General features: G+C 36.4%; 13 protein-coding genes, 18 long non-coding RNA genes and 1 other non-coding gene across 32 annotated transcripts; 18 read left to right on the top strand and 14 right to left on the bottom strand.

Moving 5' to 3' along the window:
* Positions 1-96: 96 nt before the first annotated feature.
* On the top strand, positions 97-634 carry SPOM_SPNCRNA.2067. The gene has a single exon (NR_191434.1). It is a non-coding gene; the product is annotated as a non-coding RNA (long non-coding RNA).
* Positions 195-1,341, bottom strand: pan6 (pantoate-beta-alanine ligase). The gene has a single exon (NM_001018221.3). It carries the CDS (start codon positions 1,258-1,260, stop codon positions 409-411), a length of 852 nt encoding a protein of 283 aa, NP_592821.1. The 5' UTR covers positions 1,261-1,341; the 3' UTR covers positions 195-408.
* ecm31 (3-methyl-2-oxobutanoatehydroxymethyltransferase) lies at positions 1,292-2,131 on the bottom strand (the record flags this gene model as incomplete). The annotated part of the gene is made up of 1 exon (NM_001018222.3): positions 1,292-2,131. Exon 1 carries the CDS (start codon positions 2,093-2,095, stop codon positions 1,292-1,294), a length of 804 nt encoding a protein of 267 aa, NP_592822.1. The 5' UTR covers positions 2,096-2,131.
* On the top strand, positions 1,387-3,134 carry SPOM_SPNCRNA.614. The gene has a single exon (NR_150976.1). It is a non-coding gene; the product is annotated as a non-coding RNA, possible alternative UTR (long non-coding RNA).
* On the bottom strand, positions 2,572-4,770 carry SPOM_SPNCRNA.615. The gene has a single exon (NR_150977.1). It is a non-coding gene; the product is annotated as a non-coding RNA (long non-coding RNA).
* SPOM_SPAC5H10.10 (NADPH dehydrogenase) lies at positions 3,105-4,950 on the top strand. Its single transcript, NM_001018223.3, has one exon. The coding sequence runs from the start codon at positions 3,275-3,277 to the stop codon at positions 4,451-4,453; it is 1,179 nt and encodes a 392-aa protein (NP_592823.1). The 5' UTR covers positions 3,105-3,274; the 3' UTR covers positions 4,454-4,950.
* Positions 4,951-5,042: 92 nt separating this feature from the next.
* Positions 5,043-6,650, top strand: gmh1 (alpha-1,2-galactosyltransferase Gmh1; the record flags this gene model as incomplete). Its single annotated transcript, NM_001018224.3, has 1 exon — positions 5,043-6,650. The coding sequence occupies one exon, from the start codon at positions 5,043-5,045 to the stop codon at positions 6,030-6,032; it is 990 nt and encodes a 329-aa protein (NP_592824.1). The 3' UTR covers positions 6,033-6,650.
* SPOM_SPNCRNA.2068 lies at positions 5,676-5,893 on the bottom strand. The gene has a single exon (NR_191435.1). It is a non-coding gene; the product is annotated as a non-coding RNA (long non-coding RNA).
* Positions 6,129-8,054, bottom strand: otg1 (alpha-1,3-galactosyltransferase Otg1). Its single transcript, NM_001018225.3, has one exon. It carries the CDS (start codon positions 7,848-7,850, stop codon positions 6,735-6,737), a length of 1,116 nt encoding a protein of 371 aa, NP_592825.1. The 5' UTR covers positions 7,851-8,054; the 3' UTR covers positions 6,129-6,734.
* Positions 6,898-7,595, top strand: SPOM_SPNCRNA.616. Its single transcript, NR_150978.1, has one exon. It is a non-coding gene; the product is annotated as a non-coding RNA (long non-coding RNA).
* On the top strand, positions 7,767-8,337 carry SPOM_SPNCRNA.2069. Its single transcript, NR_191436.1, has one exon. It is a non-coding gene; the product is annotated as a non-coding RNA (long non-coding RNA).
* On the bottom strand, positions 8,081-10,370 carry gmh2 (alpha-1,2-galactosyltransferase Gmh2). The gene has a single exon (NM_001018226.3). The coding sequence runs from the start codon at positions 10,163-10,165 to the stop codon at positions 9,125-9,127; it is 1,041 nt and encodes a 346-aa protein (NP_592826.1). The 5' UTR covers positions 10,166-10,370; the 3' UTR covers positions 8,081-9,124.
* On the top strand, positions 9,875-10,364 carry SPOM_SPNCRNA.2070. Its single transcript, NR_191437.1, has one exon. It is a non-coding gene; the product is annotated as a non-coding RNA (long non-coding RNA).
* Positions 10,371-10,551: 181 nt separating the features above from the next.
* SPOM_SPNCRNA.617 lies at positions 10,552-14,788 on the top strand. Its single transcript, NR_150979.1, has one exon. It is a non-coding gene; the product is annotated as a non-coding RNA (long non-coding RNA).
* Positions 10,804-15,007, bottom strand: rad8 (ATP-dependent chromatin remodeller/ubiquitin-protein ligase E3 Rad8). Its single transcript, NM_001355968.2, has one exon. It carries the CDS (start codon positions 14,686-14,688, stop codon positions 11,287-11,289), a length of 3,402 nt encoding a protein of 1,133 aa, NP_001342793.1. The 5' UTR covers positions 14,689-15,007; the 3' UTR covers positions 10,804-11,286.
* snR97 lies at positions 11,024-11,171 on the top strand. The gene has a single exon (NR_197155.1). It is a non-coding gene; the product is annotated as a box H/ACA small nucleolar RNA snR97 (small nucleolar RNA).
* Positions 15,008-15,179: 172 nt separating the features above from the next.
* rps101 (40S ribosomal protein eS1) lies at positions 15,180-16,099 on the bottom strand. Its single transcript, NM_001018229.3, has one exon. It carries the CDS (start codon positions 16,084-16,086, stop codon positions 15,328-15,330), a length of 759 nt encoding a protein of 252 aa, NP_592828.1. The 5' UTR covers positions 16,087-16,099; the 3' UTR covers positions 15,180-15,327.
* On the top strand, positions 15,343-15,616 carry SPOM_SPNCRNA.2071. The gene has a single exon (NR_191438.1). It is a non-coding gene; the product is annotated as a non-coding RNA (long non-coding RNA).
* Positions 16,100-16,237: 138 nt separating the features above from the next.
* On the top strand, positions 16,238-17,051 carry SPOM_SPNCRNA.141. Its single transcript, NR_150290.1, has one exon. It is a non-coding gene; the product is annotated as a non-coding RNA (long non-coding RNA).
* Positions 17,052-17,192: 141 nt separating this feature from the next.
* Positions 17,193-18,258, bottom strand: SPOM_SPNCRNA.618. The gene has a single exon (NR_150980.1). It is a non-coding gene; the product is annotated as a non-coding RNA (long non-coding RNA).
* gpi7 (GPI anchor biosynthesis protein Gpi7) lies at positions 17,344-20,343 on the top strand. Its single transcript, NM_001018230.3, has one exon. It carries the CDS (start codon positions 17,607-17,609, stop codon positions 19,881-19,883), a length of 2,277 nt encoding a protein of 758 aa, NP_592829.1. The 5' UTR covers positions 17,344-17,606; the 3' UTR covers positions 19,884-20,343.
* SPOM_SPNCRNA.2072 lies at positions 19,019-19,745 on the bottom strand. The gene has a single exon (NR_191439.1). It is a non-coding gene; the product is annotated as a non-coding RNA (long non-coding RNA).
* On the bottom strand, positions 20,340-20,986 carry SPOM_SPNCRNA.2073. Its single transcript, NR_191440.1, has one exon. It is a non-coding gene; the product is annotated as a non-coding RNA (long non-coding RNA).
* Positions 20,680-21,384, top strand: tim8 (TIM22 inner membrane protein import complex subunit Tim8). The gene is made up of 3 exons (NM_001018231.4): positions 20,680-20,843; positions 20,901-21,036; positions 21,205-21,384. Exons 1-3 carry the CDS (start codon positions 20,738-20,740, stop codon positions 21,224-21,226), a joined length of 264 nt encoding a protein of 87 aa, NP_592830.2. The 5' UTR covers positions 20,680-20,737; the 3' UTR covers positions 21,227-21,384.
* Positions 21,218-22,553, bottom strand: trs33 (TRAPP complex subunit Trs33). The gene is made up of 4 exons (NM_001018232.3): positions 22,316-22,553; positions 21,947-22,064; positions 21,800-21,889; positions 21,218-21,751 (listed from the first exon to the last, which is right to left on the bottom strand). Exons 1-4 carry the CDS (start codon positions 22,507-22,509, stop codon positions 21,392-21,394), a joined length of 762 nt encoding a protein of 253 aa, NP_592831.2. The 5' UTR covers positions 22,510-22,553; the 3' UTR covers positions 21,218-21,391.
* SPOM_SPNCRNA.2074 lies at positions 21,943-22,865 on the top strand. Its single transcript, NR_191441.1, has one exon. It is a non-coding gene; the product is annotated as a non-coding RNA (long non-coding RNA).
* gcv2 (glycine cleavage complex subunit P) lies at positions 22,652-26,608 on the bottom strand. The gene has a single exon (NM_001018233.3). The coding sequence runs from the start codon at positions 26,384-26,386 to the stop codon at positions 23,291-23,293; it is 3,096 nt and encodes a 1,031-aa protein (NP_592832.2). The 5' UTR covers positions 26,387-26,608; the 3' UTR covers positions 22,652-23,290.
* On the top strand, positions 23,169-23,611 carry SPOM_SPNCRNA.2075. Its single transcript, NR_191442.1, has one exon. It is a non-coding gene; the product is annotated as a non-coding RNA (long non-coding RNA).
* SPOM_SPNCRNA.2076 lies at positions 24,546-24,833 on the top strand. The gene has a single exon (NR_191443.1). It is a non-coding gene; the product is annotated as a non-coding RNA (long non-coding RNA).
* On the top strand, positions 26,446-26,704 carry SPOM_SPNCRNA.2077. Its single transcript, NR_191444.1, has one exon. It is a non-coding gene; the product is annotated as a non-coding RNA (long non-coding RNA).
* Positions 26,629-27,898, bottom strand: rps601 (40S ribosomal protein S6). Its single transcript, NM_001018234.3, has one exon. It carries the CDS (start codon positions 27,876-27,878, stop codon positions 27,159-27,161), a length of 720 nt encoding a protein of 239 aa, NP_592833.1. The 5' UTR covers positions 27,879-27,898; the 3' UTR covers positions 26,629-27,158.
* On the top strand, positions 27,384-27,676 carry SPOM_SPNCRNA.2078. The gene has a single exon (NR_191445.1). It is a non-coding gene; the product is annotated as a non-coding RNA (long non-coding RNA).
* Positions 27,899-27,975: the final 77 nt, after the last annotated feature.

Here is a 27,975-nt window from a genome sequence, read left to right on the forward strand (position 1 = left end):
ATTCTCCTTTAAGAGCAAACACCATTGGATGAAGTATTTAAAAATCTATTGACTTTTTAAACCCCATTCTCCTAAATATCTGTTAATCGCCCGATTGTATAGGAAACGACAGCATAGTGAAGGATTGGCGACATAAACTTTAGTATTCGAATGGGCAAACAAGAAAACAAATTCTAACATTAAACTATTTCGAGTGAAAACTATGGATAATTTCATTCAATAAAACGATGGTATTGGAATAAGTGTATTCCTTCAAACAAACTAAAAAGGACAGTAAAAGAAAGTTAAAACATAAAACTTTCACAGCGTCTCTGTTACATAAAAATCAGAGTTGTTAGACACTATAGGTCTGTGGCTAATGGAAACATGACAAGATCACTTGATCGTGATTTGAAAACAATCCATGACTCAGTTGATGGTTGTTTGGATATTGTCAATAAGACGAGCTTTGCCAAGCCAAGCAGCTGCCAAAATTACGACATTTTTTGTGCCAGCAGTAAAAGGTTCTAAAGTCGTAGAGTCACAGATTTCCAGTTGATCGGGAATGAATCTACAACGTGATAGCTCAGTATTAGTTTCTGCAATCAACTTCTCTAAGTCGCCATTGCCATTACTCAACTCTTGGGCTAATTTTTTCAAAATTTTATATAAATTGGGAGCGATTTTTCTCTCTTCGGAAGTTAAGTAGCCATTTCGAGAACTAAGTGCAAGTCCATCATCTGCGCGCACAATTGGCACTTGAATTATTTCAATAAAGAAATTCAAATCGCGGACCATTTTTTTAATGATGGCTACTTGTTGAAAATCCTTTTCACCAAAGCAGGCTACGTCCGGATTTACGATGTGAAAAAGCTTGCTAACCACTGTAGTAACGCCACGAAAATGGCCTGGTCGACTCGCACCTTCAAGCATGGTGGACAGCTTAGGGACGTCGACAAAAGTAATGTCTTGAGACCCTTCCGGATATAACTCCTCAACAGTTGGAGCATAAACCAGATCGACTCCCAGGTTTTGCAGCTGAGAGCAATCTTGGTCCATGGTTCGAGGATACAAGAGTAGGTCTTGTGGATTATTGAATTGCATTGGATTTACGAAAATACTGACAACAACCTTTTCGGCATGTCTTTTGGCTTCACGAACTAGAGAAAAATGCCCTTCATGGAGATTTCCCATGGTGGGAACAAAAGCAATTCGATTTCCATCTTTTCGCCAATTATCTACTTGCTGATGAATCAGGAGCTTCTCTTTAAGAACCTGCATGCTCAAAATATCCAGAAATTTTGTATTTTATTTATTGGAAACTGTGTTCTTCAGCAGGGTATAGACCTTGTTCTACTTCGTAGATGTAACGTTGGATAGCCGTGCGAATGTCCCCAGCCCCGGACAAAAAATTCTTAGCAAATTTGGGTGGGCGGCCTCCAGTAATTCCTAAAGCATCATGCATGACAAGTATTTGGCCATCAGTATGCTTTCCGGCTCCTATCCCGATAGTGGGTATGGATATAGTTTTAGTGATTTGTTCAGCTAGTGACTCTGGAATACATTCTAAGACGAGCAGCTGCGCACCAAACTTTTCCAACTGTTGTGCATTTTCAATTAAGCGTGCTGCTGCAGACTGTTCCCTACCCTGTATTTTATAACCTCCAAAAATGTTTACAGACTGAGGAGTCAGGCCAAGGTGTCCAGCAACAGGGACTGATCGTTCTGTAAGTCTTTGTACAATTTCAAAAATCCAATTCCCTCCTCCTTCTATTTTAACTATATTTGCACCTGCACGCATTACAGTAGCCGCATTTTTACAAGCATCCTCCCATGTACTGTAACTCATAAATGGAAGGTCAGCCATCAAGAGGCGATTAGGGGCACCTCTTCGAACACTTTTTGTATGATATGCTATGTCTTCTACTGACACTGGTAATGTAGTACTATGACCTTGAGCAGTCATTCCAAGGGAGTCACCGACGAGCATTACAGGCATCCCCTGTTCTGCGAAAAGTCGTGAAAAACTGGCATCATATGCTGTAATACAAGCGAATTTTTTATTTGCTAGTTTCCATTGACGAAGAGTGGATATAGTTATTTGCTTTAATGACATTTTTTGTTATTCCTTTTCATAAGGTGGTACGTCTGTAAAACAAGTCTAGCACAATTCAACCCAGATATTTTCTAATATGTTAAAAACAAGTAATGCATATTAAAAAATGGACTCTTTACTTTAAAAATAATAATACTTATAAGAGAAATTCTTGCTTAGGAAACCTCTTGCTCACATACTTTGAATATGTCTATGAAAAAGTAAAAATCACTGTGATCCTCCAGTTAAAGCATTTAACATACATGGTTACTCTGGTTTATTTACATACGATTCATATAACCTACAAAGAATTACAACCTTTGAAATTCGTTTGTCCAATTGCAACGGATTTTTATTCGCAAACTAAAATAGCTACCTGTTTAAAAACAACTATTTTAATATTTGAATAGATATCCCATTTGATAGTGGTCGTTCCTAAAACAAAGTCATTATTTTCGCAAATTTTTTAAGATATCAATGTTTAGTAACACAAGCAACTTATTTTACTGCTCTCTTGTTACTCATATTCATGTCGAATGTATAACATTTTTAAGTACAAAAATCATTGAAATTGCTAATTTTCCGTTTGTATACCAAAAAACGGCTTGAAACAACTTTGGAGTATTTTCGCATCAATCCACTTTGCAATAATCCCTCTATTTGAATTGTGCTAGTGTGTTTCATAGTCATACAGAAATATGTTGATCAGCTTCATGTCTGTAAACTCATTATTTGAATTCTTATGATGAATCGTCAGTTGGTAAACACAACTGCGAAATACCGATATTGGAGATCATTGACAAAAGGCTAAGCTGACAAGTATCTGTAAATGAAAAAATTTAGGCGCATTCTCGATTTTTCTGTATTCCTTCAAGGTCAATCAATCCAATTGTTTTAATCATTTCCCAATCTCACTCCTGCGAATAATATAGTAGTGCTATTGGTGCGGCTGCATGCCTATTGATTGATCCACGCACGTGGTAACTCTGCTACAGGGCTACAAGTCCGTTCATCTATTTCAATTCCTCCTAAACTTCATACACAAAAAGATTTATAAGATCTTCACTTCTTTTGTGAAGTTTTCAATTTTATTATTTTCCTTTTGATATTCAAGGTATTTTCGTCTTTAGCGCTACCTAATAAATTTTTTTTGATCAAAATTCTCCATCAGGTCTGCTCTTTTCTTTGATACACACCAGGATGGCTGTTCAAAAGTTATATGAATCGCAGAGTAAATTGTTTCAGCCCATTAAGGTTGGTAACATGCAACTTCAACATCGAATGGTTCACGCACCGGCTACCCGTCTACGATGCTTAGATAATGGCCTTGTAATGACAGATCTTGTGAAGGAATACTACAAGCAACGCAGTTCGATTCCTGGCACATTACTCATTACAGAATCATTATTTTCAGGCGCAAAGTCGGGAGGCTTTAGTAATATCCCTTGCTTGTACAACGATGAACATGTAGAAGCTTGGAAACCAATTGTACAGGCGATCCATGACAATGATTGCTTTGTGTTTATACAGTTTTGGAACCTTCCTGGAGAGCTAAAGGTCGATTATCTTGAAGATCAGGAAAGGTTGGAAAAAGTTACACAAGGGGAATGCCCAATGGATCCTACCGGATTGCCTGCTGCTCTAGGCAGTGCCTACTCTATTTGTGGAGAGGAGCTGTATGTCGATAAATTTATGACAAAACAAGATATACAGGAACACATCACAACGTATACTGAAGCAGCGAAACGAGCTGTTTTCGGTTGTGGTGCAGATGGTGTTGAAGTTCATCAAGTGAATGGATTTCTTTTGGACAAATTTGTACTAAACGGCTATGGTGACAAATGTGATCCGGAATATTGTGGGTCTTTAGAAAATCGTGCTAGATTTTGCCTTGAACTTCTAGAGTCTGTCGTGAATGCCATAGGTCAAGAGCGCGTTGGATATAGGATTTCTCCGTTTTCAGATATTTGGAAAGACAAGGATTCTTTTGAGGCACACGTGTTTATGATAAAAAAAATAAAGGAGAGGTTTCCTAATTTGGCCTATTTACATGCTATCGAACCTAGGCAATACTGGAATGGGCATGTGCATATAACGCAAGAAAAGAATACATTGATCTACAAAAACCTTTGGGGGGATCCATTTATCACTGCAGGTGGACATGACCGAGACTCGGCCATACAAATGGCTGAACAAGAAAACACTTTAGTAGCGTTCGGGAGGTATTTTCTATCAAATCCAGATCTCCCATTCCGACTCAAGTATAACCTTCCCTTAAACAAATGGGACCGCGCAACTTTTTATACAAAGATGAGTCCTAAGGGTTATATAGACTACCCATTTTCGAAAGAATTTTTGGATACCAAGAAGGTTGAGTGAATGACAGCGGGTAATTTCGCTAGACCCTTTTTAGTCATCAAACAACTTGTTACAGGTGCGAAGTAAAGAGCCAGTACTAGACGACTTTTTTTTTCCAATAATTATTTCCAACATTTTAAGAATTACAATACTGATACTACCTGAAAAATATTTGGAAGCTTTATTGTACGTTTTAAGACATATTGTTTCGCGAAAGTGTAATAACGGAACAAATAATAAACTTCTTGTCGGAGATTTTCTTATGTATTGCTGAAATAATTTTTAGTTTGTTTTAATCCTGTAAGAATATTCATCGTTGAGTTTACTTTTCTAGTTCAAAGCTCGCTTAACTCAACCTAAATTTACACCACGGATAAATTGTGATGTCAATATGCAATGAAGCCGCGTTGATAATTATTCAGTCATAAATATTCAATATGTTCAAGTCCAGATAATTACACATTATATCTTCAGAGGCTTCAATTTTTTACGAACAACATCAATTTTTTAAAACCTGAGCATAATCTATAATTTTATAAACGTAGTTTTCCGAAACAACGAATCACTCTTTTATTAATTTGCAGATCAAATCACTCTTTCACAAAACAAAATGCTTTCCTTTTTTACAAAAAATACCTTGACTAAAAGGAAGCTTATTATGTTAGCTTTGGCTATAGTTTTCACCTTTTTTGCCTTCGGGCTATATTTTATTCCGCACGACGAGATTTCTGTTTTTGATTTTAAACTTCCTGCACTTCAATATGAAACTACGGTGACATCTCTCGATAATTTTTTGATCGGCGGAAGCACAACTTTGTATACAGCAACCGTTAATCACGAAGATCTCAATGAACCAAAATCACATGAAATAGTAATGCTTCTTGCTAGCGATGGAAACGTTGGAAGTTTTGAATCTAACTTACTAGATGATTGCTTTAAAAATCGTATAGAGTATGCGAAACTTCAAAACTACAATTTTGAATTCGTTAACGTTTCCAGTCTGGTAGTGCCACCTGTATGGGGAAAGATGCCCGCAATTCTACAAACAATGCGCAAGTATCCATCCGCAAAATGGATCTGGTGGCTAGATCAGGATGCTCTTATAATGAACAAAAATCTGTCCTTACAGGAATTATTTCTCTCACCTGCAATGCTCCAAAAATCATTGCTTAGGGAGCAACCAATTATAAACTCTTTCGGAGAAGATAATTTCAGAATCACTCCAGCGGCTTACTCCAAGGAAATGATAGAACAAATACAATTTCTAATTTCTCAGGATCATAACGGATTGAATGCAGGAAGCTTTTTAGTACGAAATTCAAGATCCATCGCTTTACTAATGGATTTATTGACTGATCCTTCTTTGGCAGATGCAGGAGTCGTGCGTCATGAACAAGATTTGATCGGCTATTTCATTCAAAAACACTCGCAGGTAGCTTCCATGGTTGGCATTCTTCCTCAAAGATTTATCAATGCTTTTCATGAAGGACCCCCTACAATGCAATGGCAAGAAGGAGATCTAGCTCTTCATTTCGCTGGATGTTGGGTTGAAAACAAATGCGCCGAGTTATGGACTAAATACAAAGATAAAATAATTTAAAAGGCTAAATCAATGCCCAAGTGTCGGCGCGTTATAGCCTCTAACATTTTCAATTGCATTTACAGTTAATTTATTATTACTATTTATCTTTTACTTCGTTATATTAATGCCGTCTTATTTAAACATAAATGATTCGCTCCATAAATAATTATGAAGCTGCACATTTTTACAAATCTAATTAATTTTCTTAAAAAAGAATAAATTCTATAAAATGCTTCAAAAACAACCCTCTAGACATAAAGTATCTTTTTCTAAAAAATATTAATGTCTAACACTAATTAAACTATCCTGTTTGGACCTCAGGCTAGTTTAAGCATCAAAAATTGCTAAACGCTTGTGATAATAATTAAAATTGGGGTTTGTTCATAAGGTCTAATGAGTCCATAATGAAGGAGAGATGAGAGGTATATTAAAATCAACCGCAAGTCCAAAATTATATTCTAAAAATAGGCTGACCGAAAGCAAATCACCGCTAACGGGATTTATAGACAGACGCAGGTAATAAAGTTGTATACATAGCCAGCAATCAAAGAAAGCTGAAGAGATCTAAACAATGTGCGTTTAGACAATAAGGATAGCAAGTCTAAAATAAAATTATGGTAATAAGTTAAAGAAATTTTCAAATATATAACATACAATTAGATTTTAACTTCTAATTGTAAAATAAGGTCACAATACAGAAAAAAGAAAGGTATTCCTCCTTTAATGAGTTTCATACTTATGAAAAGACAGCATTTCGCCATAAGCAGCATACCAGTCAGCTAAATATACTGGTGCAAATTCTGAGCTACCAATATTCCAGAATTTTCCGTGTGCTGTTTTTAAGAGAGGACGTTCGTCAATTGAGGGCCACACGCCATTGTAATAAGGATCAAGACGAGTCCAGGGAAACCATCCGTCCAAGGAAAATGCAAGATTCAACAAGCTTTGCTCCATCATTTTGGCATTCTCATACATATAAGGAAACCTTCCGATTTTAAGTATACGGTTAAAATGAAGCTCGCTTGGACGTATAAGCATTAAGCCAGCATTGAAATAAGGAGTATCTTCTGGAGGTATACTATGATGCTCTCCTCTATCAGAGACGGCTGCGAGAAGATAAGGGTAAAATTCGCTTCGACTGGCACCATATTCTTTAAAATCCTCATTGAAGTGATAGACGGTATCATCATCAGGCTTCGTGTAGGAAGGTAGCCGTGTATAGTTCAAGGTATTAATTTGTTGGTACATATAAGGAGTATCAAATATATCATCAATGTTCTTCATGATCAATATATCACTGTCAATTACGCAAATTTTGTCAAATTGTATTTGTTCGAAAATTCGCAACTTCGAAAACATTTGTTCATATCTAGCAGATATTTCTTGACTAAATGAGGATGTATCGTATACAATATCCGATGAAGCAATGGGGTCTATAACAATCACAGAAGCACCATCCTTTCGAAAACGTTCAATTTTCCACTCATCTACTCCACGGAGTGCAAGGATATGGATAGGGTATTTACTTTTGGTAGTAGGATGATATTTCAATCGGTGAATTAAAACCCTAGTAGCGTTGAAGTAGTAATCCTCTTCAGTAGAAGGCATAGTAAACAAACTCATATACGTATATTTGCCAGGCTCTTCTTTTAAGACGGCATTATCATTTTCCTCAACAAAGTTGTTTTTTAATGAAGTAAGCCGGTCATTAAGGGTTTGCTTATAATCGTGTCCGTTAAACACTAAGGTTGTCATCACAATAATCAAAACCACAGAAAACAACAGGAATTTGTAACGCGGAAGAGATAAAAAATTTGAAAGTGAAATTCGAGACATGATAAGAGATTAATTCAACGAACCGCTGAAACAATAGAATTTGAGACACGTGAAATTTTCGAAAGCCTTAAAAAAATGAAAAAAGGCTCTAAAGATGACTCCCTTTATGAGGATGTTACCCTCTAAAATTTATTTATTTCTTTTACCCTTAAACGACTTGCGTTAACAACCCTTTAAAGAAAAAATATCCGAGATTTATGTTTCATCACGCGGGTTGCTCTGCATTTGTCAATTTATTACCAGCACGTTGTTTGTACCATGTGCCGCGCTATATTCAGTTACAGTATTGTAATTCAAATTGTGGAATTGCCTTTTACAAATCCTAACGCTTTGTTTTTTCACAATCATCTTAGTTTGTGTGTAATGGTGTCAACTTTCGAGCTATCTGGATGTTGAAAATTATGAGCTTAAGCATGTAATAGAAATTGACACTAATGAATTAATTTGGTGAAGTTGTTTCAAACAGTGAAAAATCTGACTGTTAGCTGGAAAAGTATTGGAAATACCATTTAGCTTATTGGTAAAGTAAATATTGTGTAAATTTAACGAAATATATTTTGTCGATAAATCTATTCAAATATTCTTTCTCCTTGACCTGATAGACCTCATTAATCGGAAAATGCTTCTAGGTTTGTAAAGACACAAGTGTAAACAGTGGGTGCACAGACGTAATGGAACCACCGTTAAAAAATACATCTTTTAGACTTAGCAACTAATCTATATCTTTATAAGGCCAAAAGCCAGTGTAATCAATATAAAATAAGGACATACCAATACTTTGTAGGGCCAAAAAACAAGATAAATAAAAACTTAGTATAATCCGACACGAATGATTCAATAAAACTTCTATCAGCATTTAACAGAAAATGGCAGCTGCGGTGAAATGCAAATTATTAAAAAGATTTATTAACGCCAAACTGTTATTCCAATCTTCAATATTGCATTGGTAAATTGCCAAAGCAAATTAGTTGAACCAACAGAAACAGCTTCAAAGTCAATGTGAAATATATACAATATATAACAATTATTGATGGACGATTGTGTAAAACAAAACTCCCAGATATCTCGCTATAAAAAACTAACCTGAAACTTTGATTGCTATGGCACAACCGCTATATTAATTAGGTATGTAAAGATTAAAAAATAGTAAACATTATTAGAGATTCAGATAAAGAAAGGAAGATTGACGGAAAATTATACGGCGCTTTGTTTATATATATAAAATTTTTTAAAACACAAACAAATTAAACAGACGGATATAATGAATAAGCAACTTAGTCAATCAAGGCGTAAAACTTTTGCCATAGTTCATCGCAGCGGTTTTCAACCCAACATCCAGCAAAGTGAATTACCAAATCACCTTTTTGCCATTCCATATTTTCCGGACCTTCGTGAAAAGCATTTATTTTTCTTTGAGGAATAAGGCCAACCAGCGAAGCAAGTTGTGAATGCTTAGAAATCAAATATCCAAGCATGTCTTGTTCATTATTGGCTTTCGCACATTCTGCAACAACAGGATCTGTCCAAATATCCAAAAACAAGGCAGTAGCAGGTGAATTACGGAACAAGATACTACCTGCGTTTAATCCATTGTGATCCTGTGAGATTATGACCATGAGATTTTCGATATCTTTTAAACTATAATTACTTGGTGTATAACGCAAATCCCCGTTAGCATTTATAGGCCGTTTAGTGAGGATGGTATTAGTAATTAAGGTCTTTTGCAAGTTCTCAGGTTTCAAAAAGGAGTCTTGAAGGGAAAGATGGGTATTAGTAATAATTGCATCCTGATCCAACAACCAGATCCATTCCGCTTTGGGGTATTTCTTCATAGTTTGTAAGACGGCGGGCATCTTGGACCAAACGGCGGGAATAGGGAGGCCAGTAACATTGACATACTCAAAGTTGTAGTTTTGTTTGGTACTATAGTCAACTCTGTTCTGTATAGCTTCTTCAAACGTATTAGCTCCATTATTGTAAGAAGTGTGTCCATCACTAACTAGTAATAAGACAATATTTTGACTGGCAGGATTTTGCTGAGGCTCTGACTCGTATGACGCCTCGTGGAATGTAGTGCTTGTGGCCACCAAATGAGAGTCTAACGGCGCCAACTCAAACGAGTGATTAACGGATGGAGTGCCAATAGCATCGGAGAGCATGGGTGCAATTTGCTGATCATACAACTGGTTAACCTTCGACACCAAATCAACGTCCACAAAATATATCAACGAGTATAGAAACGCGCCAGCAATCAAGCCGACCGTTAAAAATAAGAAAAAAAAACGACGTGGAATCCTGGATAACATAAGTGCCATCTTTAGGTTATAACAATTCTTCAGTAAATCAATTAGAAATAATGAAACAATAACTGGAAAACTTTTTTTGAAAAAAAGGCTTTTCCGAAATCTTAAACAACCACTAAATCAGATTGTATTAAGGTCTTATCGAAACGACCTATAAAATAACGAACGAAATCTCGAGATATAAAAATAAATCAAAGGGTTAGAGGTATATGCTGATGGTAAAAAAAAGCTTCCTGATTGTCTTAATGAGGCTGAATACGCGTTAAGCTTCCTTTGACTAGCTATCGTTAATTTTTTAAAGGCTTTGTTAAATATTTTATTAACGTCGGCTCCTTTGCCGATGGTAGAGACAACCGTAACCTTGCCTAAATTTTTATAACCCAGCAACCGGCACGTTACTTGCTTATAAAACTTTCTACGGGTAGCTATTAGAAAAATGAAATTTATGGAATGAAAACTTAGCTAAAATATTCGGATTTAATTTTGTGTCACTGATTTCATCAAAATATCTTGACCTTATTAAACAACTACTTCGACTTTTCAACAAAGAGAGAGGCTGACCAATATAGTTGAATTATACACATCGCTTTCTTTCTGTGACCGGATTTCCATCACAATCGCTACTACTATTTAACAAGGTTAACAATAATAAAAAAATCGAATAAAAGTTAACAATTATACCTATCTCTAATATACTGAACAAAACATTAGCCAGCCTTTACACTGCAGCAGCTAAAACTTATATTCCCTTGCCCATGATACTCAGCAACAACATCATGAATACAAAAAAGTAAGTCATCCAAGGAAATTTATGAGTTCAAAAAATGGAATAAAGTATTACACATTCACTACTTTAGATTGTATAGCTCCAGGGTAAACTGTCGTTCCTTAATACTTTTGTTACTTATGCACCGAATTCGACTATTTCGCATTCATTAGTGATAGACGTGAATCAACAAATCCAAGGGGTGTAGATAGTTTATAATTTATCTTGTAACGCAGTTTGTTTATCACATACTCTCTTAGAATTTGACAGTCATGACAACGACCACGGTAGCAATTGCATTTCATATGCATAATATGAAAATACTTTTTTTTTACGATAGCTTTTAATCGGCTTGGTGAAACCGTTGTTAATATTCAAACAACATTTTGATGTCTTCAATTGACTGAACCTGCTGCTTTCCTTCCGACATGCCCAGGGTCCCAGTAATAAAATTTTTGCGTTCTTGTATTTTGAGCATCCTTTCCTCAACAGTATCACGTACAATATATCTCGTCACAAATACAGGCTTTTCCTGTCCTAAACGATGAATACGATCGATGGCCTGTGCTTCCACTGACCAGCTCCACCATGGATCCATAATAAAAACATGGTTGGCACAAGTAAGGTTTAAACCAACCCCGCCTGCCTTTAAAGAGATAATCAGCACGTTAACATCAGGATCATTTCGAAATGTCTCTAAAGCCGTCGACCTCATTTGTTGTGACATGGTACCATCGAATCTAGCATACCCCATCTTCTCTGACTCGAGAACGTCTGCGATAATATCCAGGAATGTGGTAAACTGTGAAAAGATAACGACCTTTTCAGGTTCAGAACTATGAGTTAATTGACGCAATTGTCCTAAAAGGCCATTAAGTTTCACTGATTGTAGCCTATTCCAATATTTCCATTTTACTTCCTCACCGACTAAAAGCGTAGACTGTGTTCCGTTATTTTTGACAAAAAAAGGTTTATAGACATCTTGCTCATTGAAGGGTTGACGACATGTATGACAAAGCGGAGGAATTATGTTTCTTCTTTTTTGATACTGAATATGTTCTGACAAACAATCTCCGCAACAAGCATGCTTGCAGTTCAATAACAAGGGATTTTGAATTGGTTCATTACAACATATGGGACATTCCGTTATCAATGCTTCAAAAGACTTCAGTGTATCAATTTTTAAAATATCTGAAGGAATGGGCTTTCCAGTGACAACAAATTGATTAATTAAAGAATTAAATTGCTCAACCGAAAACTCAAAATCATCAAACGTTTCACTGTTAATGGTCATATTGGAAAGAAGCACAGGGTCACAACACGCCTGTCTTAATCTTAAAAGTAATCCGAGGATCGTTGTATAGTTTCTGAACAGCGTTCCGGCAACTATGTTTGCATTAACGGTACTTTTTGCTTTGGTATAGAGAGAGTCATAAATTTTCCTTTCTGAGTCAGAAAAGTCCAAATATTCAATTTTTACGGTTTTTGGAGGTAACGTAACAATTGAGTTTCCGTTTCTATCTTTAGTTTCTTTGGTTCTTCTCAAAACTAAAAACTCCAAAATTGATTGAACAACATTCAACGCCTTTAAGACATCTTTTGACTGATATGGCAGACTCACAAAGGTTTGCCAATAAGTGTAATTACACCACGGCTCATATCGCATAAATTTAATCAAGCTATACAAGTCATCCAGTTTATTGACTATTGGCGTACCTGTAATCACCCAACGATTCTGGGACGAAATACTATGACACGCTTTCGCGGTTTTGCTTTCCCTATTTCTAATGTTATGTCCTTCATCAAGGACAACACGGAACCAATGCACAGAAAACAATCCCGAAGAATGAGATTGCTGACTAAATTCTGAAAGTAACACACCATAACTAGTTATGATGATCAAGGGAGCTGTGGATGTATCAATAACACAAGACTTCAGATCCAAAGGCTTTTCAGAACCATAATAAATCATGCTTCTGAATTTGGTGCCTTGAGACACCTTACAAGCTTCGGAGTGCCATTGATCTAACAATGACATAGGTGCTACTACCAAAGTCGTCCTACTGGCGACAGGAAGGCTGGGTTTAGAATGTCTAAAGGCTTCTGGTATTTCATCGGTTGAAAAGCAAGGTCTAGAATGAATAAGTGATAATACTTCAATCGTTTTGCCTAAGCCCATTTCGTCTGCTAAAATTCCACCCCGATGATAAGGCATTGAATTCGGAAACAACATTGTAGTTTCGCCAGTATATAAGTTAACGTAAAAATGTGTGTTGTCATCATCACTAGAACATTTAAAGAATTCAGGGAATTCTGAGTCCTTTGGAAATCGAAATCGACTCCACAAAGGATGAAGCTTAGGTGCACTACCATCACTTTGTACGCCCTCTTCTTTACAACACATCCAATACAAAGCCTGTTTTTGATACTCACGAAGATCAAGAGCAAACGTTGATGGCTTTGGAGCAGACGGCAATTCAGCTCCAGAAGTTTTAACTTTGTCATATAATATAGCAAGTTGGTCGCTAACAACATCTTCCTCGTCTTCAGTTGAGGATGGGGTTAGATCTGAGTTACTCTCGTCCCTCGCTTCAGGCAATGAACTTGTTTTCAATATATCATCAATATGAATACTCTCTTTAGTGTTGCAGTCTTCAAGGTCTGGTTCCAAAGCTATCCAAGTAAACAAACGAAGTAAATGATCACGTTTATTTTGAGCAAAAGAGGCTTTTAAATGTTCTTCCTCTTCTTGCATAGAATTAGTTGCCAAAGTGAATGGAGATCGGTTCAAGGACGGATGATTGACATTGATAAAACAATAAACTTGTAAAGTGACATTACTCCCAAATCTAATTATATTGTCGGAGTAAATGCATATGGCTTCAAATGACCAAAAACCTTGCTCCATCAACGTTGAAATAACAGAAGCGACTTCAGTAGGTAATTTACCAATTTCATGATGATCTGAATTACAAAATCTAACGATATTGCTATAGCATGAAGAATTAATGCTTAGCAATTTTGATTTTTTCCTAGAATTTCTCGATTGTGATTTTATGGAAAGTTTTTGACGTTCTAAATAGATCCTTTCGCCAGCCTGGAGTGTTCGAGTACCTGATGCAGTTGAATAAGCCTCCACACCAAAGCATCCGATATACTTCATCAACTCATTCTTCTTCATAATAAAGTCCAGCGGAGTAAGAGCATTCCGTGATTGCTTCTTCATCATTTCTTCTTTATCAATAGATACATCTTGAACAGAACTGTTAGATGACAAATTCAATGAAGGGCTAACAGCATTTAAGGCTTTTTTATTTGTGTTCCTATTAATACTAAGATCCTTAACGGATACAGTATTAGATAATTGGTCCATCTGGGTCAACGAGGCATCAGTGTCTTTCTGACTTTCACTGTCAGGATTCGAATTCTTTATATTAAAGGATTCATCAAAATACATATCAACGGCGACATTCAAATCTCCATTCGAGGTTTTCCAAATTTTTTGAGCTAAAAATTCCGAAATTGTTTTTTCACCAGTGACAGATAAAAAGTCTAAAACCCATGACTCTGAAACTCCACTATCTCCATATTCCTTGCCTGCTGCGTTAGCATTTTCATGTTGAGAATTTGTTTTTAAGTCTACGATGGAATTCGCAGCAGTTAAATCATTCGGTTTAGAGTCAGCTTCAACATCTGAATCAAAAAATCGAGGAGGAGAATTTTCTTCTAAAGGGGCTTCATCTATAATTTTTTGTACCTTTCTTTTCATTTTATTGAGTTTCTTGGTAATGTTTGCTTATCCAAACTTTAAGCTACCAAAAACTGTAGAAATATAAAATAACATGTATAATTTGACAACCAAAAATAACTTTTAAAAATTGCTTGATATAAACAAATTTAACAACTTTTTAAACAATTCACCAAGTCCGTTAACTAGTAGATCCAACTTCTCTAATGAGCAAACATTTGAATTCTTTTAATTTAAATATTCTAATAGGATTATAAATGATGAAAGGAGACTCTAAAAAAGTTGAATATTTGGGGAGGAAAATCTAATAATTATAGAAATAGCTCGCTGGCTAAATCTTGGAGGAACTGGAAAAACGCGAAATTACCATTTTAATCTATTCTTATTTAATGCACTATAGTAAACCTCAGTAAATTGAATAACAACAATGTAATATGATATGCATTTTCTAAAAGGAGAAAAATGAAAGTAAACGCACATGACTCTCTTAATTTAAGGTGATTATTTTGTGCAGATATAAGTTTACAAATTACTTAAAATGTGCCAACGTTATTATAAAAATATACTTTTAAATTTCCTGCTAGAAGAGTAAATTAGACACTATAAACTAGGCCCTTAATTCATATAATACACCGGCAAGATCACATAATTTTATTAAATTTAAACAGACTCCAAAGGAGCAACATCAGAAATGACCTTGGAACCAACGTCTTGAGACTCACCGTGTAATTCAAGAAGCTTTTGGGCGTCGTGCTTGGGAGCCTTCAAGATCTTTACCTTACGAACGAAAACGTTTTGCAAGGGATAAATGTTGTTGGTGGCCTTCTCGATAGCCCGGCCAATAACCTCAGGAATGAGCTTTTGGACAAGCTCCTTCATGGAACAACCGTTGGCTTGGTTTTGGATGACCTGGAACATCTTTTGGTGAATGGCACGAATTTGAGAAGATTGAGCATAAGTAGTCTTCTTGACTTGGTTGACACGACGGCTAGTAAAGCCAATAACGAAGATACGGCAAAGGTAACCATCGGTGGTCTTGATGGTTTGGTTGGCCTCAATAGTAGATTGCCATTTGCGAACCAAAGAACGCAATTTGTCAGAGGTCATATCGAAACCGTTAAAGCTGGTGAGGCAGCTCTTACCTTGGATGTCCTCAACACGAAGCTTGACCTTACGGAATGAGTGTTCCTCATCCTTTTGAAGATCAGCAAGAGAGACTTCCAAGATACGACCCTTCAAAGAATCATTGGCATTCTTTAAACCGGCTGTACGGTTGACAAGGGTTTTACCAACGTTCTTGACTTCAAAGAAAGCAGGAGCCTTGATATCGTACCAGTCCTTACGAGAGAAGGGGTCAACGACACGCTTCTTAATTCCTTTCTTTCCCTTTGAAAGTCTTTTATTTTTACCAACTGCCATTGCGGTATGGTGTAGGAGAAGCCTTCGTTGTTTCAATGTCCCTAACAAACTGACCGTGACTGCTTTTTTGGTTTTAAGACAATTTATTGAATCTTAAGTCTTGATAATTGGTGTGAAGCTTTTTTGTTTGTTAAATTAGTTTTTTAGTTAGAAAAGTTTTTATTCTTGTTTGACAAATTACTTCTATTTTTGGTATCCGTATACTACAAGTTTAGTTCATAGCTGAATATATTGTTCTAGTGGTAACTGACTATTTGCCATTTTCAAGTTACATGTCGAATCGCGGCACTGCAGGGATGGAAAACTTCTATTTATTTTTTGTGCACTCAAAAAATGATTTTTCATCAGGACGCTGTTAGCGTTGGTATGCATTTGTAGTATGTCAATCATATAGTACAATTTCATTAAAGTGCGAACAAAACCTTTACTATACTAGCATAATGCCTGGATTTTTTTGGCTACGCTTAGTTATAAAATCAGCAAAAGTTCCACTCCATTGGAGTAGGGTAAGAGCATTGTTAGATGGATGTATACGTTTTGGAGAAAATTCAAATATTTGAAGTGCAATGTTCATTTCATATCGTTAGTTTTCATTTTCTGTTAGTTAGTTTTTAGGATTTTCGATATAGAATTTTATACAGGTTCGTTTTCCGAACATCATTATATATTATTTGTGTCTATTCTTTCGAAACATCTGCCATACTATTTCATAAAGGTAGTAACCCTCATTTACAAGTTGTTGGCTTTTACAGAATTGATCATCATAAAAACACAGTTTTGCATCTTTTGACAGTAGTACACATTCTCTTCGGAACTCTTTTTTATAGATCAATTACTCAGTTTAACAATAGTACAAATGCTAAAAGAAGCCAAATTGAACCCGTGACACGGGTTACAAAGTGCAAAATTGACACCCTCATTTCACGGATTTTATCTGATATACCATACTCGGAAAGTAATTCAGAGACGTTATACTGCATTACAAAAACCTTTAAAGCTACTAGACTTTCATCTCTGTACCTGGAACATGAAGATGTTACTGATAGTAATTAGAGTACCGAGTTGCTAACTTTCCGTCTTGATGTAATGAAGTTGTACCAAAAACCCTTTGATACCACTTATTGGCTCTAATATTTGTTTAATTCTCATAATAATACCGCTTATGGAAATAATATTATAAATTAACGGGGACAGACTGCCACGGAAACGACATTTGTTTATTTACATATACGTCTGGCATGAACACAACATTCTTCCAACTAATCTTTGTCGTTAATTGATTCATTTTTAACTGGTAAAATTGAACCTTTAATTTATATATTGTTTAGAAGGCTTTAGAAATATTTCAGGAAAAATCACGGCAAGCTAGACATTAAAGCTTTAACATCATCGCTTAGAATACTAACTATTTCGTTTCTGTTGGCCAGTCGTTGTCATTAATCCCCCACGTGATCAAATACATTGAAATCAAAGCTTCAAAGATCCCAATTAGTGCGAAGGTAGCTACCAAAAAGAATAAGATGAGGTTTGCATTTTTTGGTATCTTCTGGCTTCAAATTTTTGGATCGATCCTTTTTCTTTTAGGATTCTTTCCTCACAAAAATGACTCTACCGGCAAGGCAATGTCTAATCAATTTTCTCCGCCTGCTGTAATTGATCAAGTTGTGTTCGTGATGGTCGATGCTTTGAGAGCAGATTTCGTTTTTTCAAAGTCACATAACATGCCTTTTACTCAATCCCTTCTTTATAATTCTACCCATGGTATTGGATTTTCTGCTTTTGCTCGTTCCCCTACCGTTACAATGCCCAGACTGAAAGCTTTAACCACCGGTACTATACCCGGATTTTTGGATGTGCTTTTGAATATCGCAGAATCGGATACTGGTTCAAGCATTGAGGCTCAGGACAGTTGGGTGTATCAACTCAATTCCTTCAATAAGAAGATTGAGTTTTATGGAGATGATACATGGCTTAAACTTTTTCCAAGCGCCTTCTCAAAGTTTGAAGGTACAACAAGCTTTTTTGTATCAGATTATACTGAAGTCGATAACAATGTTACCAGAAATTTCGATCATGCCCTTCCATCATCTTTATCGCATTCTTGGGACGCTTTAATACTACACTACTTGGGTGTCGACCATATTGGTCATCTTTATGGACCATCGAGCCCTCTGTTGAATATCAAACTTTTGGAAATTGATACCATTATTTCAAGGATATACAAGTATTTACAAGAATATGATGAAAAAACAAACACTCATTCTTTAATCGTACTTTGTGGGGACCATGGGATGAACGAAGTAGGCAATCACGGAGGCTCTTCCAGTGGAGAAACCACCGCTGCACTTTCCCTTCTTTTTCCTTCAAATGAACTATCCCATATCAATAAACCTATTTTGAACATGGATGATAACCCTTATTCAATTTTGGAAAGAGTAGAGCAAGTAGACGTAGTGCCAACCATTTGTCTATTGCTGGGCATACCAATCCCAAAAGGAAATATGGGTAAAGTTTTGTCACCGGTAACGGAGCTTTGGAAGGACACGAAAACAGCCAAGATGGCTGCTTTATCCAATCTTTTCCAATTGTCTTTACTCAAGAATCCTTCATTAACGACTAGCGAACTAAGTACTCAGTTTCAGGACTCTGACTTAAACGATATCCGTCTTGCATTAGAGAATCTACAATCTCAAATGGTTGCGCAATCTTCCTCTTATTCCCTTGATAGGATGTTGGTTGCTATTTCAATACTCGGAGCCTGTAGCATTTTATCTCTTATCTTATTCCGAAACCTTTACAATTACAAAGAATTACTAGCATTTGCCCCGTTTGTTGTGCAAAATATCATTATTGTATTCTCAAGCAGTTTTATTGAGGAAGAACATGTAATTTGGTATTTTGCTGCCGTTTCTTTATCACTTCTGCAACTTTTGAATCCTAAAACAAGGTTGGCTGGTTCTTTGCAACTATTTTGTCTATCAATTATAAAAAGATGGAATCAGACTGGTCAAAAATATTCAGATTTACGTGATATAGTTGACGATTTCATCGCACCCAGTACCTTCATGAAAACCATCTTGTGTGTTACGAGTGCTTTTATGCCTGCTATACGAAGTCCTTCTCCAATAAACTTTCTATCATCAATGTTTATAGCATTTTACAAGTTGATGCCTATAATTTCTAAACATTTAAATGAGTTGCCTATTATCGCTTCATTTGACTACACATTTTTTGTAAGAATCATCTGGAGCCTTTTGCTAATAAGTTTTCTCTCGAAACCTACTTTTAAACAATTGCGATGCCAGCTTTCTCTATTCATTCTCCTCTTAACTCGATTAGAAAACATGGGTTTGTATTTACTTTATGATATATGGCAACGAACCATGCCGGAAGAAGGTACCTTGGCTTCAGTTATGTATTATGTTGCTGAGCAGGTTGCTTTCTTTTCTTTAGGAAATTCGAACTCCCTTGCAACAGTCGATTTATCGCAAGCTTATACCGGGCTTGATTCTTATAATATTTTTGCTGTTGGGATCTTGCTTTTTACTTCGGTTTTTGCAGGAGCTTTATGGTGGTGCTTGCATCAGCCAAAGAGAATGATGGACCGTTCAGTTAAAACATTTTGGATAATGTCTAGCATATCGCTAACTTTTTTGTGCATATCTTGTTTTATTATGAGGCACCACCTTTTTGTATGGAGTGTTTTTTCTCCGAAGCTTCTATATAATGCTTCTTGGGCTTCCATGTATTTTCTAGCCAAATGCTTGATTTCAACCATCATGGTCCGTTTACGATGAAAAGTCACACCTCACTTCGAATAAAGGTTTGTGGCATCATTTTCTTTATTCTTAATGAATGTTGCTATTTCAAAATTTCATTTCATTAAAGATCGCTTGAAGTCGAAGTTGGTTATGCAATGCTTCAATACGTTCTTTGATTCATCTTTCTTTGACAGGATTGAATATTGTAATTTTATCACCTCGTATTGGGTGTGTTTTGTTCTGGATGTGATTAAGAAGAAGTGAATTAAATAATTTACAAACTACTGTAATATTATTGCTTGGATTTTATCTTGTTGACTGGGCCGAGATTTATATTTTTTTTAACTACGGCGACAAATAAAATAACTTTTATGAAGCTGACCTTTGGACGATTTAGTTATACTTTTAAGCGTGAAATAATAATACTAATCGTCGTTATATTTATTAATTATGGTTTAATAGCGTTCTAGGATAGTAAACATTAATATTATTTTTTAAAGAAGTGTTAAAGTACTGATATTAATTGTCTGTTGAAGAACTATAATTCAATCATATTGAAGTAAGCAAGATTCGCAATTCATTTATTCCATCTGTTGGATCATTCCATCAAATTGTAATTAAAATGCGAGTAGTTAAACAGATCAAAATAACAGTGAAAGATAAAACTATTGCCATAATGAGTAAAGTGCAAGAAACTGACAACTCACATTGTTTCTACTTATGGTTCTGTAAACTTGAACAGTTTTCTTCGCTTGAATTAAGTTTATTTATTTAGTGTATTGTAAGGACAGAAATACAGATCTCACTTTCGGTGAATGATCAAATGGCACCTACCAATAACCATTAACTCTTGCGTGCTTTAAATTAAAAAATTTTTTATTTTATAGAAAATGGCAGATGCAACAAAAAATCCTATAGCCGATTTGAGTGAAAGCGAGCAACTCGAGCTGTCAAAATTTATTGAAAGTGAGCAGCAGAAGGTTAAGCTACAGCAAGGTATGAATCAACTATAGTAAAAAACAAGGTTGATTGTAGGCTAATCCAAAACCTTAGCAATTCACCAATTTACCTCTACTTGCTGGCCAAAGTGTATTGGAAATATTGGCAATAAGCTAGATAAATCTGAAGAACAATGCTTACAAAATTGTGTCGAACGTTTTCTTGATTGTAACTTCCACATCATCAAAAGGTATGCTCTTGAAAAATTTGGTTTTCTATTTTGTTGGCTTGGGTTCTCGTGTTAACGATTGCTACTCAACTAGATGAGCAAAGTTATTGTAGAGCCTAAGACATCATCTAAGTTACTCTAAACTTCTGAAGTTTTAACTTTCCTTTATATATTAGCTAACGTTACCAGTTTGGAATCAACTAGGAAGTAAACTAAGTTTCATAGTTATTGAATTTACGAAAATCATGAATAAAATCCAGTTCATGTTTATTTTATCATTTAAAAATCATAGCGAAATTTCAAAAACTTTTAACTGTTAACGTCGGAAATTTTCGTGGTATAATATAATTGGATATCGAAAGACTCATAGTTTACTTTATGAGGGTAATCTATCCTCGTTTTCGGTTGCATCTTCTGTATTTTGCGCCTGATTTGCTGAAGTTTCCACGGCACTTGCTTCTGCTTCATTAGATACTTGATTGCTAGTAGAAACTAAAGTCGTATACGAGGAAGCCCTTGTGGTAGTAGGGGTTTGCGAGTTCGCTGGTCGAGTAGAAGTATCGGTTTGGGAAGATTCAGAAGTGGATGGCTTTCCAGGGCTGGTTTGGGTAGGATTGGGAGAGAATTTTACATGAAAAATGCAAGTTGGAAGATTAGGGCATTGAGCTATGACCTGCGCTGAGTACCCAAATGTATATACTACTCCCCGAATAAACCCACTTGGGAAATAAAAATACTAAAAAGAAACGATTAGGTAAAAATATACGAAGGTCATTAAGCTTACAGGTGTCGTTATTTGAGCCATTTCAGTTCCAGTCATGGCCGTCATTTTTGTAAACCAGTAAAAGTATGTATCAGTCAGCACAAAAATCCCCTAAATTTTTAAACCGTTAGTACAATCTGGGGGTTTCTTTATTTAAATAGCTTGTACCCTTCTGTTTGTTTTCAAGTTATCCAAAGGCTTCCGAAAGACTATAGGCCATAATTCTCGACATAAGAAACGCATCACGTCAGTAGTCTCTGTAATTCTATTCCTGTTCAATAAAAGTCTGTTCAATCAATTACTTTCTGGTTACTCGCAACGCATCCTACTTAGGTTAACAAAAAGTTATCCGTGAGTAAGACAGTATGAGCTCCCAGCAAAGTAATTTGTGTTAGTAGAATTCTATTTAGCTTATTTATTGTCGAAGAGTATGGAGTTATCGCAGCATAGAAAACCTCAAAAAGACGCCTTTTGTTTTTATCCTAAAAGAAGACTGCGATAATATATATAACTCATAGCCTTATTCATATCACTTACCTTTCTGTTATTTTTCTTCCAACTTGGAAACCTATCGATTCAAGCATTTGGAAGTCTGATTCAATCGATTTTTCAGATGAACTTTTCTTTTTGCGATCTTCAGCCAGCCGTTTTGCCGTGTGCACCAATTCTATTAGCAAAAAATCTAAAGATGCTACATTTACAGACATGGGCAGTTGCTGATGCACAATCATTTCTAAAAACTGAAATCTGAATATTTGCACTAATAAGGATATCTGAGTGTTACACCTCCACAGAGTATGAAAGTGACGACAAGTTTGGCTCAAATATTAATTCAAACATATGATTTACTTTAATACTTTATTTTTAAATTAATGCATTATTATTTTATTAGATATTTCTAATTCGATGGCTAAACACAATTATGCCAAGGAATTTATGGATGCTTGAATACTTACGAGTAATCGAGTACTCGTCTTGATATTTTTTAAAAAAGAACCACAAATTTAAAGGAAAAAATTCGTATATTTAAATTATACATGGTGCTCTCCAAAATATTTTGAAATTTAACATTTACGTGTCATATCGATTCAATGGCCTTACTTAATGTAACGAAAATCCAAAGCACCAAATTTCTAGTCGTAAATTTCAAGGATGCAAGTAAGACATAGGAGTTAATATTTAAAAACGACATATTTATAAAGTATAGGTAATGTTTTTATCAGAAAGTCGCAATTATATGACTAGCAAAATTAGATTATCAGATTAAAAAAAGGTTGTTGAAAACCTCATGTTCCAGCAAAGGATAATTCTAACCTTCAAAATTAAAACGTAATTAAAAAAAATTCGAAAAAGTGATAACGGAAAGAATTGTCTAACAAGATGTAGTAAAAAATTGGTCTATATATAAACGTGGGAATTGGTGTTGAACGAACTACCAAATGGAGTAAAAATTAGGTTGAACTTAACTGGGAAAAGGTTGAAGTAATCTAGCAGGTGAGCTCTTTTTGACCGCTAAACAACTGGGGAACAAGTACAAAATAAGTTCTTGTCACCGTACGCATCATCTAATCGAGCAACGCTAGGCCAGAATTTCCGTTCCTTTAAAAGAGGCACAGGATAGACAGCCCGCTCTCGAGTATAAGGACGATCCCATTTCTCAGATGCAATGTCCTTTTGAGGGTGGGGAGCATTAACGAGCAGGTTATTGTCCTTAGGCTGGAGACCTTCTTCAATTTCACGAATTTCTTGTCGAATAGAAATTAAAGCATCACAGAAGCGGTCCATCTCATACATACTCTCAGACTCGGTAGGCTCAATCATCAGTGTATTAGCAATAGGCCAGGAAAGAGTTGGTGCATGGAAACTGTAATCTTGCAAACGTTTAGCTATATCAGTTGCATCTACACCCGCAGTAGCTTTAAATTCGCGAGCATCTAGAATAAACTCATGAGCACAGAGGTTGTTCTTATTAGTGTAAACAAGTTTATAATGAGATGACAGGCGCTTGGCCATATAATTGGCATTTAACAGAGCGGCTTTGGAAGCGTCACGCAAACCGGCAAGTCCCATCATTCTCATGTATGCCCATGAGATAGGTAAAATACCAGCAGAGCCAAAAGGAGAAGAGCTAACAGATGTGATACCATTCTTACCGCCGCATGAAACTACAGGATGAGATGGTAGGAAATCAGCAAGATGCTTTTTTACACAAATAGGACCTACACCAGGACCGCCACCGCCGTGAGGAATGCAAAATGTCTTATGAAGATTTAAGTGACAAACATCAGCACCAATATCACCAGCCTTGCATAAACCAACCATTGCATTCATGTTAGCACCATCAAAGTAAACCTGACCACCATGTTCGTGAATTACTTCCAAAGCTTCCTTAACATCAGGCTCAAAAATGCCAAAAGTACTAGGATAAGTTACCATAAAGGCAGCTAACTTGTCGGCGTGTTTAGAGGCCTTTTCTTTTAAGTCTTGCATATCCAAATAACCGTTATTGAGACATTTTACAGGAATAACAGTAAACCCAGCCATAGCAGCTGAAGCTGGATTAGTACCGTGAGCCGAAACAGGAATTAAGCAAATATTGCGATGACCTTGACCAATAGACCGCTGATATGCTCGAATAACACTTAAGCCAGTGTATTCTCCAGCGGCTCCCGAATTTGGTTGAAAGCATGCAGCATCAAAGCCGGTGATGGTCGTTAACATTAACTGCAAATCTTCGATAACATGACGATAACCTTTAGCTTGTTCCTCTGGAACATATGGATGAATGTTGGCAAATAATGGATTTGTGATTGGCATCATTTCGGTGACAGCATTCAACTTCATTGTGCACGAACCCAATGGGGTCATGGCATGAGCTAAAGATAGATCCTTCGACTGCAAATGATGAATATAACGCATAAGTTCAGTTTCCGAATGGTATCTGTTAAACACGGGATGTTGTAAATAGAGGGTTGTTCGTCTAAAGTTTTCAGGAAGAGAACAAATGCTGAGATTATCGACTGTTGAAGCAGAATTTCCATTAGGTTCCGACGTTGCAATTTCCATATAATACTGATCAACACTCTTATTTATATTAAAGATGCTAAACAAAGCTTGAATATCTTTATCGCAAACGGTCTCGTCCAATGAAAGACCAACATGTGAATCATCAACCTTTCTTAAATTGTAACCGTGATCAAGTGCTTTCGCAAGAACTTTGTCAGCCGACTCAACTTCGATAGTTAATGTGTCAAAGAAATGACTTTTATTAACAATTTTATATCCTGAAGATTCCAAAGCAGATTTTAAGAAGGAGGTACTAGCGTAAATACGGTTTGCAATTTCTTGGAGACCATTTGGCCCATGGTAAATAGCATAGAATGCAGACATATTGGCTAACAAAGCTTGAGCCGTGCAAATGTTACTTGTAGCCTTTTCACGACGAATATGTTGTTCTCTTGTTTGAAGAGCCAACCGGTATGCGGGATTTTCTAAACGATCTTTGCTGAGACCAATAAGACGACCGGGTATCTTTCGTTTAAATTCTTCACTACAAGCAAAGAATCCGGCATGGGGGCCACCATAGCCCATGGGCAGACCAAAGCGCTGAGTGGAACCAACAGCAACATCGGCACCCCATTCCCCAGGCGATTTCAAAATAGTGAGAGCTAGTAAATCGGTGGCAGCTACGACGTGCATATTAAAAGAGCGTGCTGTAGCAGCTAAATGACCATAGTCAAAAATAGAGCCATCCGCCGCTGGGTATTGCACAAAGATACCAAAAACATGCTTAGCAGACTTCGTAATGAGTTCAGGAGTGATATTGTCTAATTCAATTTTGATACCAAAACCAGAAGCACGAGTACGTAAAACAGACAGAGTATTGGGGTATATATTCTTGTCCACTAAAAACGTTTTGCGCTTCTTTTTGTCGTTGGCCATCAACATAACCATTGCTTCTCCAGCAGCAGTTCCTTCATCCAGTAAACTAGCATTGCTAATGCTGAGACCTGTGAGATCAGCAATCATGGTTTGATAATTCATCATAGATTCCAGACGCCCTTGAGAAATTTCAGCCTGATATGGAGTATATTGAGTATACCATTCAGGGTTCTCAAGAACATTACGCTGAATAGCAGCAGGAAGCTTTACATTATAGTATCCCATGCCAATGAAGCTCTTAATCAGCTTATTTTGATTAGCCACATTGTTTGCCAGAGTCGTAAATTCGCTTTCGGAGTAGTTAACAGGAGGATTTTTTTCGTTGGGATTCACAGACCCAAAAGCCATCAATTGGCTCTCAGGTGTTCGCACAGAATCTGGAATTACATCTTTGAGGAAAGAATCAAAATCCTTATACCCTAGTGACTCCAATTGATATTGTTGATCCGTTTTAGAAGGTCCAATGTGTCGAGGTTCAAAAGTATCAAGAGCAGGAAACTTTTGGGAGTTTTTAGCTTCTAGACAAGCTGAAGAAATGGATAAATTTCTTTTAGCAAGAAACAAATGCCTCGAAAGGCTGGTATTTACTCCATGGTACTGCAACTTCGAGCAAGCACGAAACATGATTAAGGCTAGCTGATTTCTCTTCATAAAGCTATCGAACATTAACAATGCTAAGTGGTAAACACAAGAAATGATGAGATTCGATGCTATATTGTTTTGATAAAGCCGAATTAAAATAATTTGGCAAACCAAGACAAGCAACTAAACTCGTGTTCGCCTTATGTCTAAAAAAGCAAACCGGGGCTCACAATTCACCTCTTATTTTACTACCTAAAGTAGCTCAGAAATTCTGGTTCTTGCTAAGTTGGTATTAGTGGTGTGGTTGTAGAAATAGCGCAACGCAAACAACTTTTTTCTGCGCCAAATTGTTGAGATTTAGGCGACTTTAGATAGGAACATAAAGGATAAAAACTCTAGTGAGCAGAGGTAATTAAATAGTTTTATCAAACCCCCTCTTATACTTATAGTATAATATTTTCTCCTAGCATATCCTCAAGAAAATAGAAGGAGTGTTTCGCAGATAATAATTATTTTAGTAAAACAATTCTGTAAAAGTTTTAGCGTAGTGTATATGAATGATTAAAAAACGTATAAAAATTGATCATTTTTGTTGAAGCTAGATTGATTAGAAATAATCATTAATTACCTTCTACTATATAGATCCTAAAATTATTTAAAAGCATGAAGGATTACCACAAAAAGCAGCTTCGTGAAGATAATCCTAATTACAGTTAACATTCCTACTCATAAGTGAATACAAACGATGCTTAGAGAATGTTACTAACTACGTTTATTCAACAACAATAAACCCCATAAGAAAAGTTCCAGCAAAATAATAATATGGAGATGACCAAAGTTACTTAAAAATGCCTATTTACTTTTTCAAAGAAGAGGCACGGCGAGCCTTGACGACCTCTCTCTTTTGCTTAGCCTCAGCGACACGCTTAGCCATAAGTTGAGCAAACTCAGCAGCCTCTTCACGGTTCTTTTCAGCTTGTCTGCGCTTAAGAGCAAAGCGGTGGCGCTTGTGTTGAAGAGTTCTAGGAGTAACAAGACGTTGAATCTTAGGGGCCTTGGTATAAGGCTTCTTTCCTTCCTTTTTGGGAACAACCTCACGACGAATAACGAATTGACGGACATCATCTTCCTTGGACAAGTTAAAGAAGCGGCGGATCTTAGAGGCACGCTTTGGACCAAGACGCTTGGGGACGGTAACATCGGTCAAACCAGGGATATCTTGTTCACCTTGTTTAATAATGGCAAGAGCAAGGACAGCCAAATCTTGGCCGACGATGCAACCACGGACAGATTTACGCTTGCGCTCACCATCACGGCGTGGGCGATAGCAAGGGTGGCCAGCACGAAGCAAAAGACGAACACGGTGAGGAAGCAAGACGCCTTGAAACATGGGAAATCCTTGTTTGTCGTTACCACCGGTAATTTTGAAGACATATCCAGCAAACTCCGGGCCTACAGAGTCACCTGGAACCTCTTGTCCCATTCTCTTCTCCATAAAGACTCGAAGACGACGATCATCGTCGATTTCAATCAATTTTTGTGTACCATTTGCTGGATAAGAAATGTTTAACTTCATTTTGCGTTGAGGTTCCCGGCAGGTAATGTTGTATTTTTGACTAGCTAAGTTTCTCCTCTAAGAGCAGTCACAATTTGGGATAGATTTACAAGTCTTT

This window comes from Schizosaccharomyces pombe, assembly GCF_000002945.2.
Source record: "Schizosaccharomyces pombe strain 972h- genome assembly, chromosome: I".
NCBI classification, from domain to species: domain Eukaryota; kingdom Fungi; phylum Ascomycota; class Schizosaccharomycetes; order Schizosaccharomycetales; family Schizosaccharomycetaceae; genus Schizosaccharomyces; species Schizosaccharomyces pombe.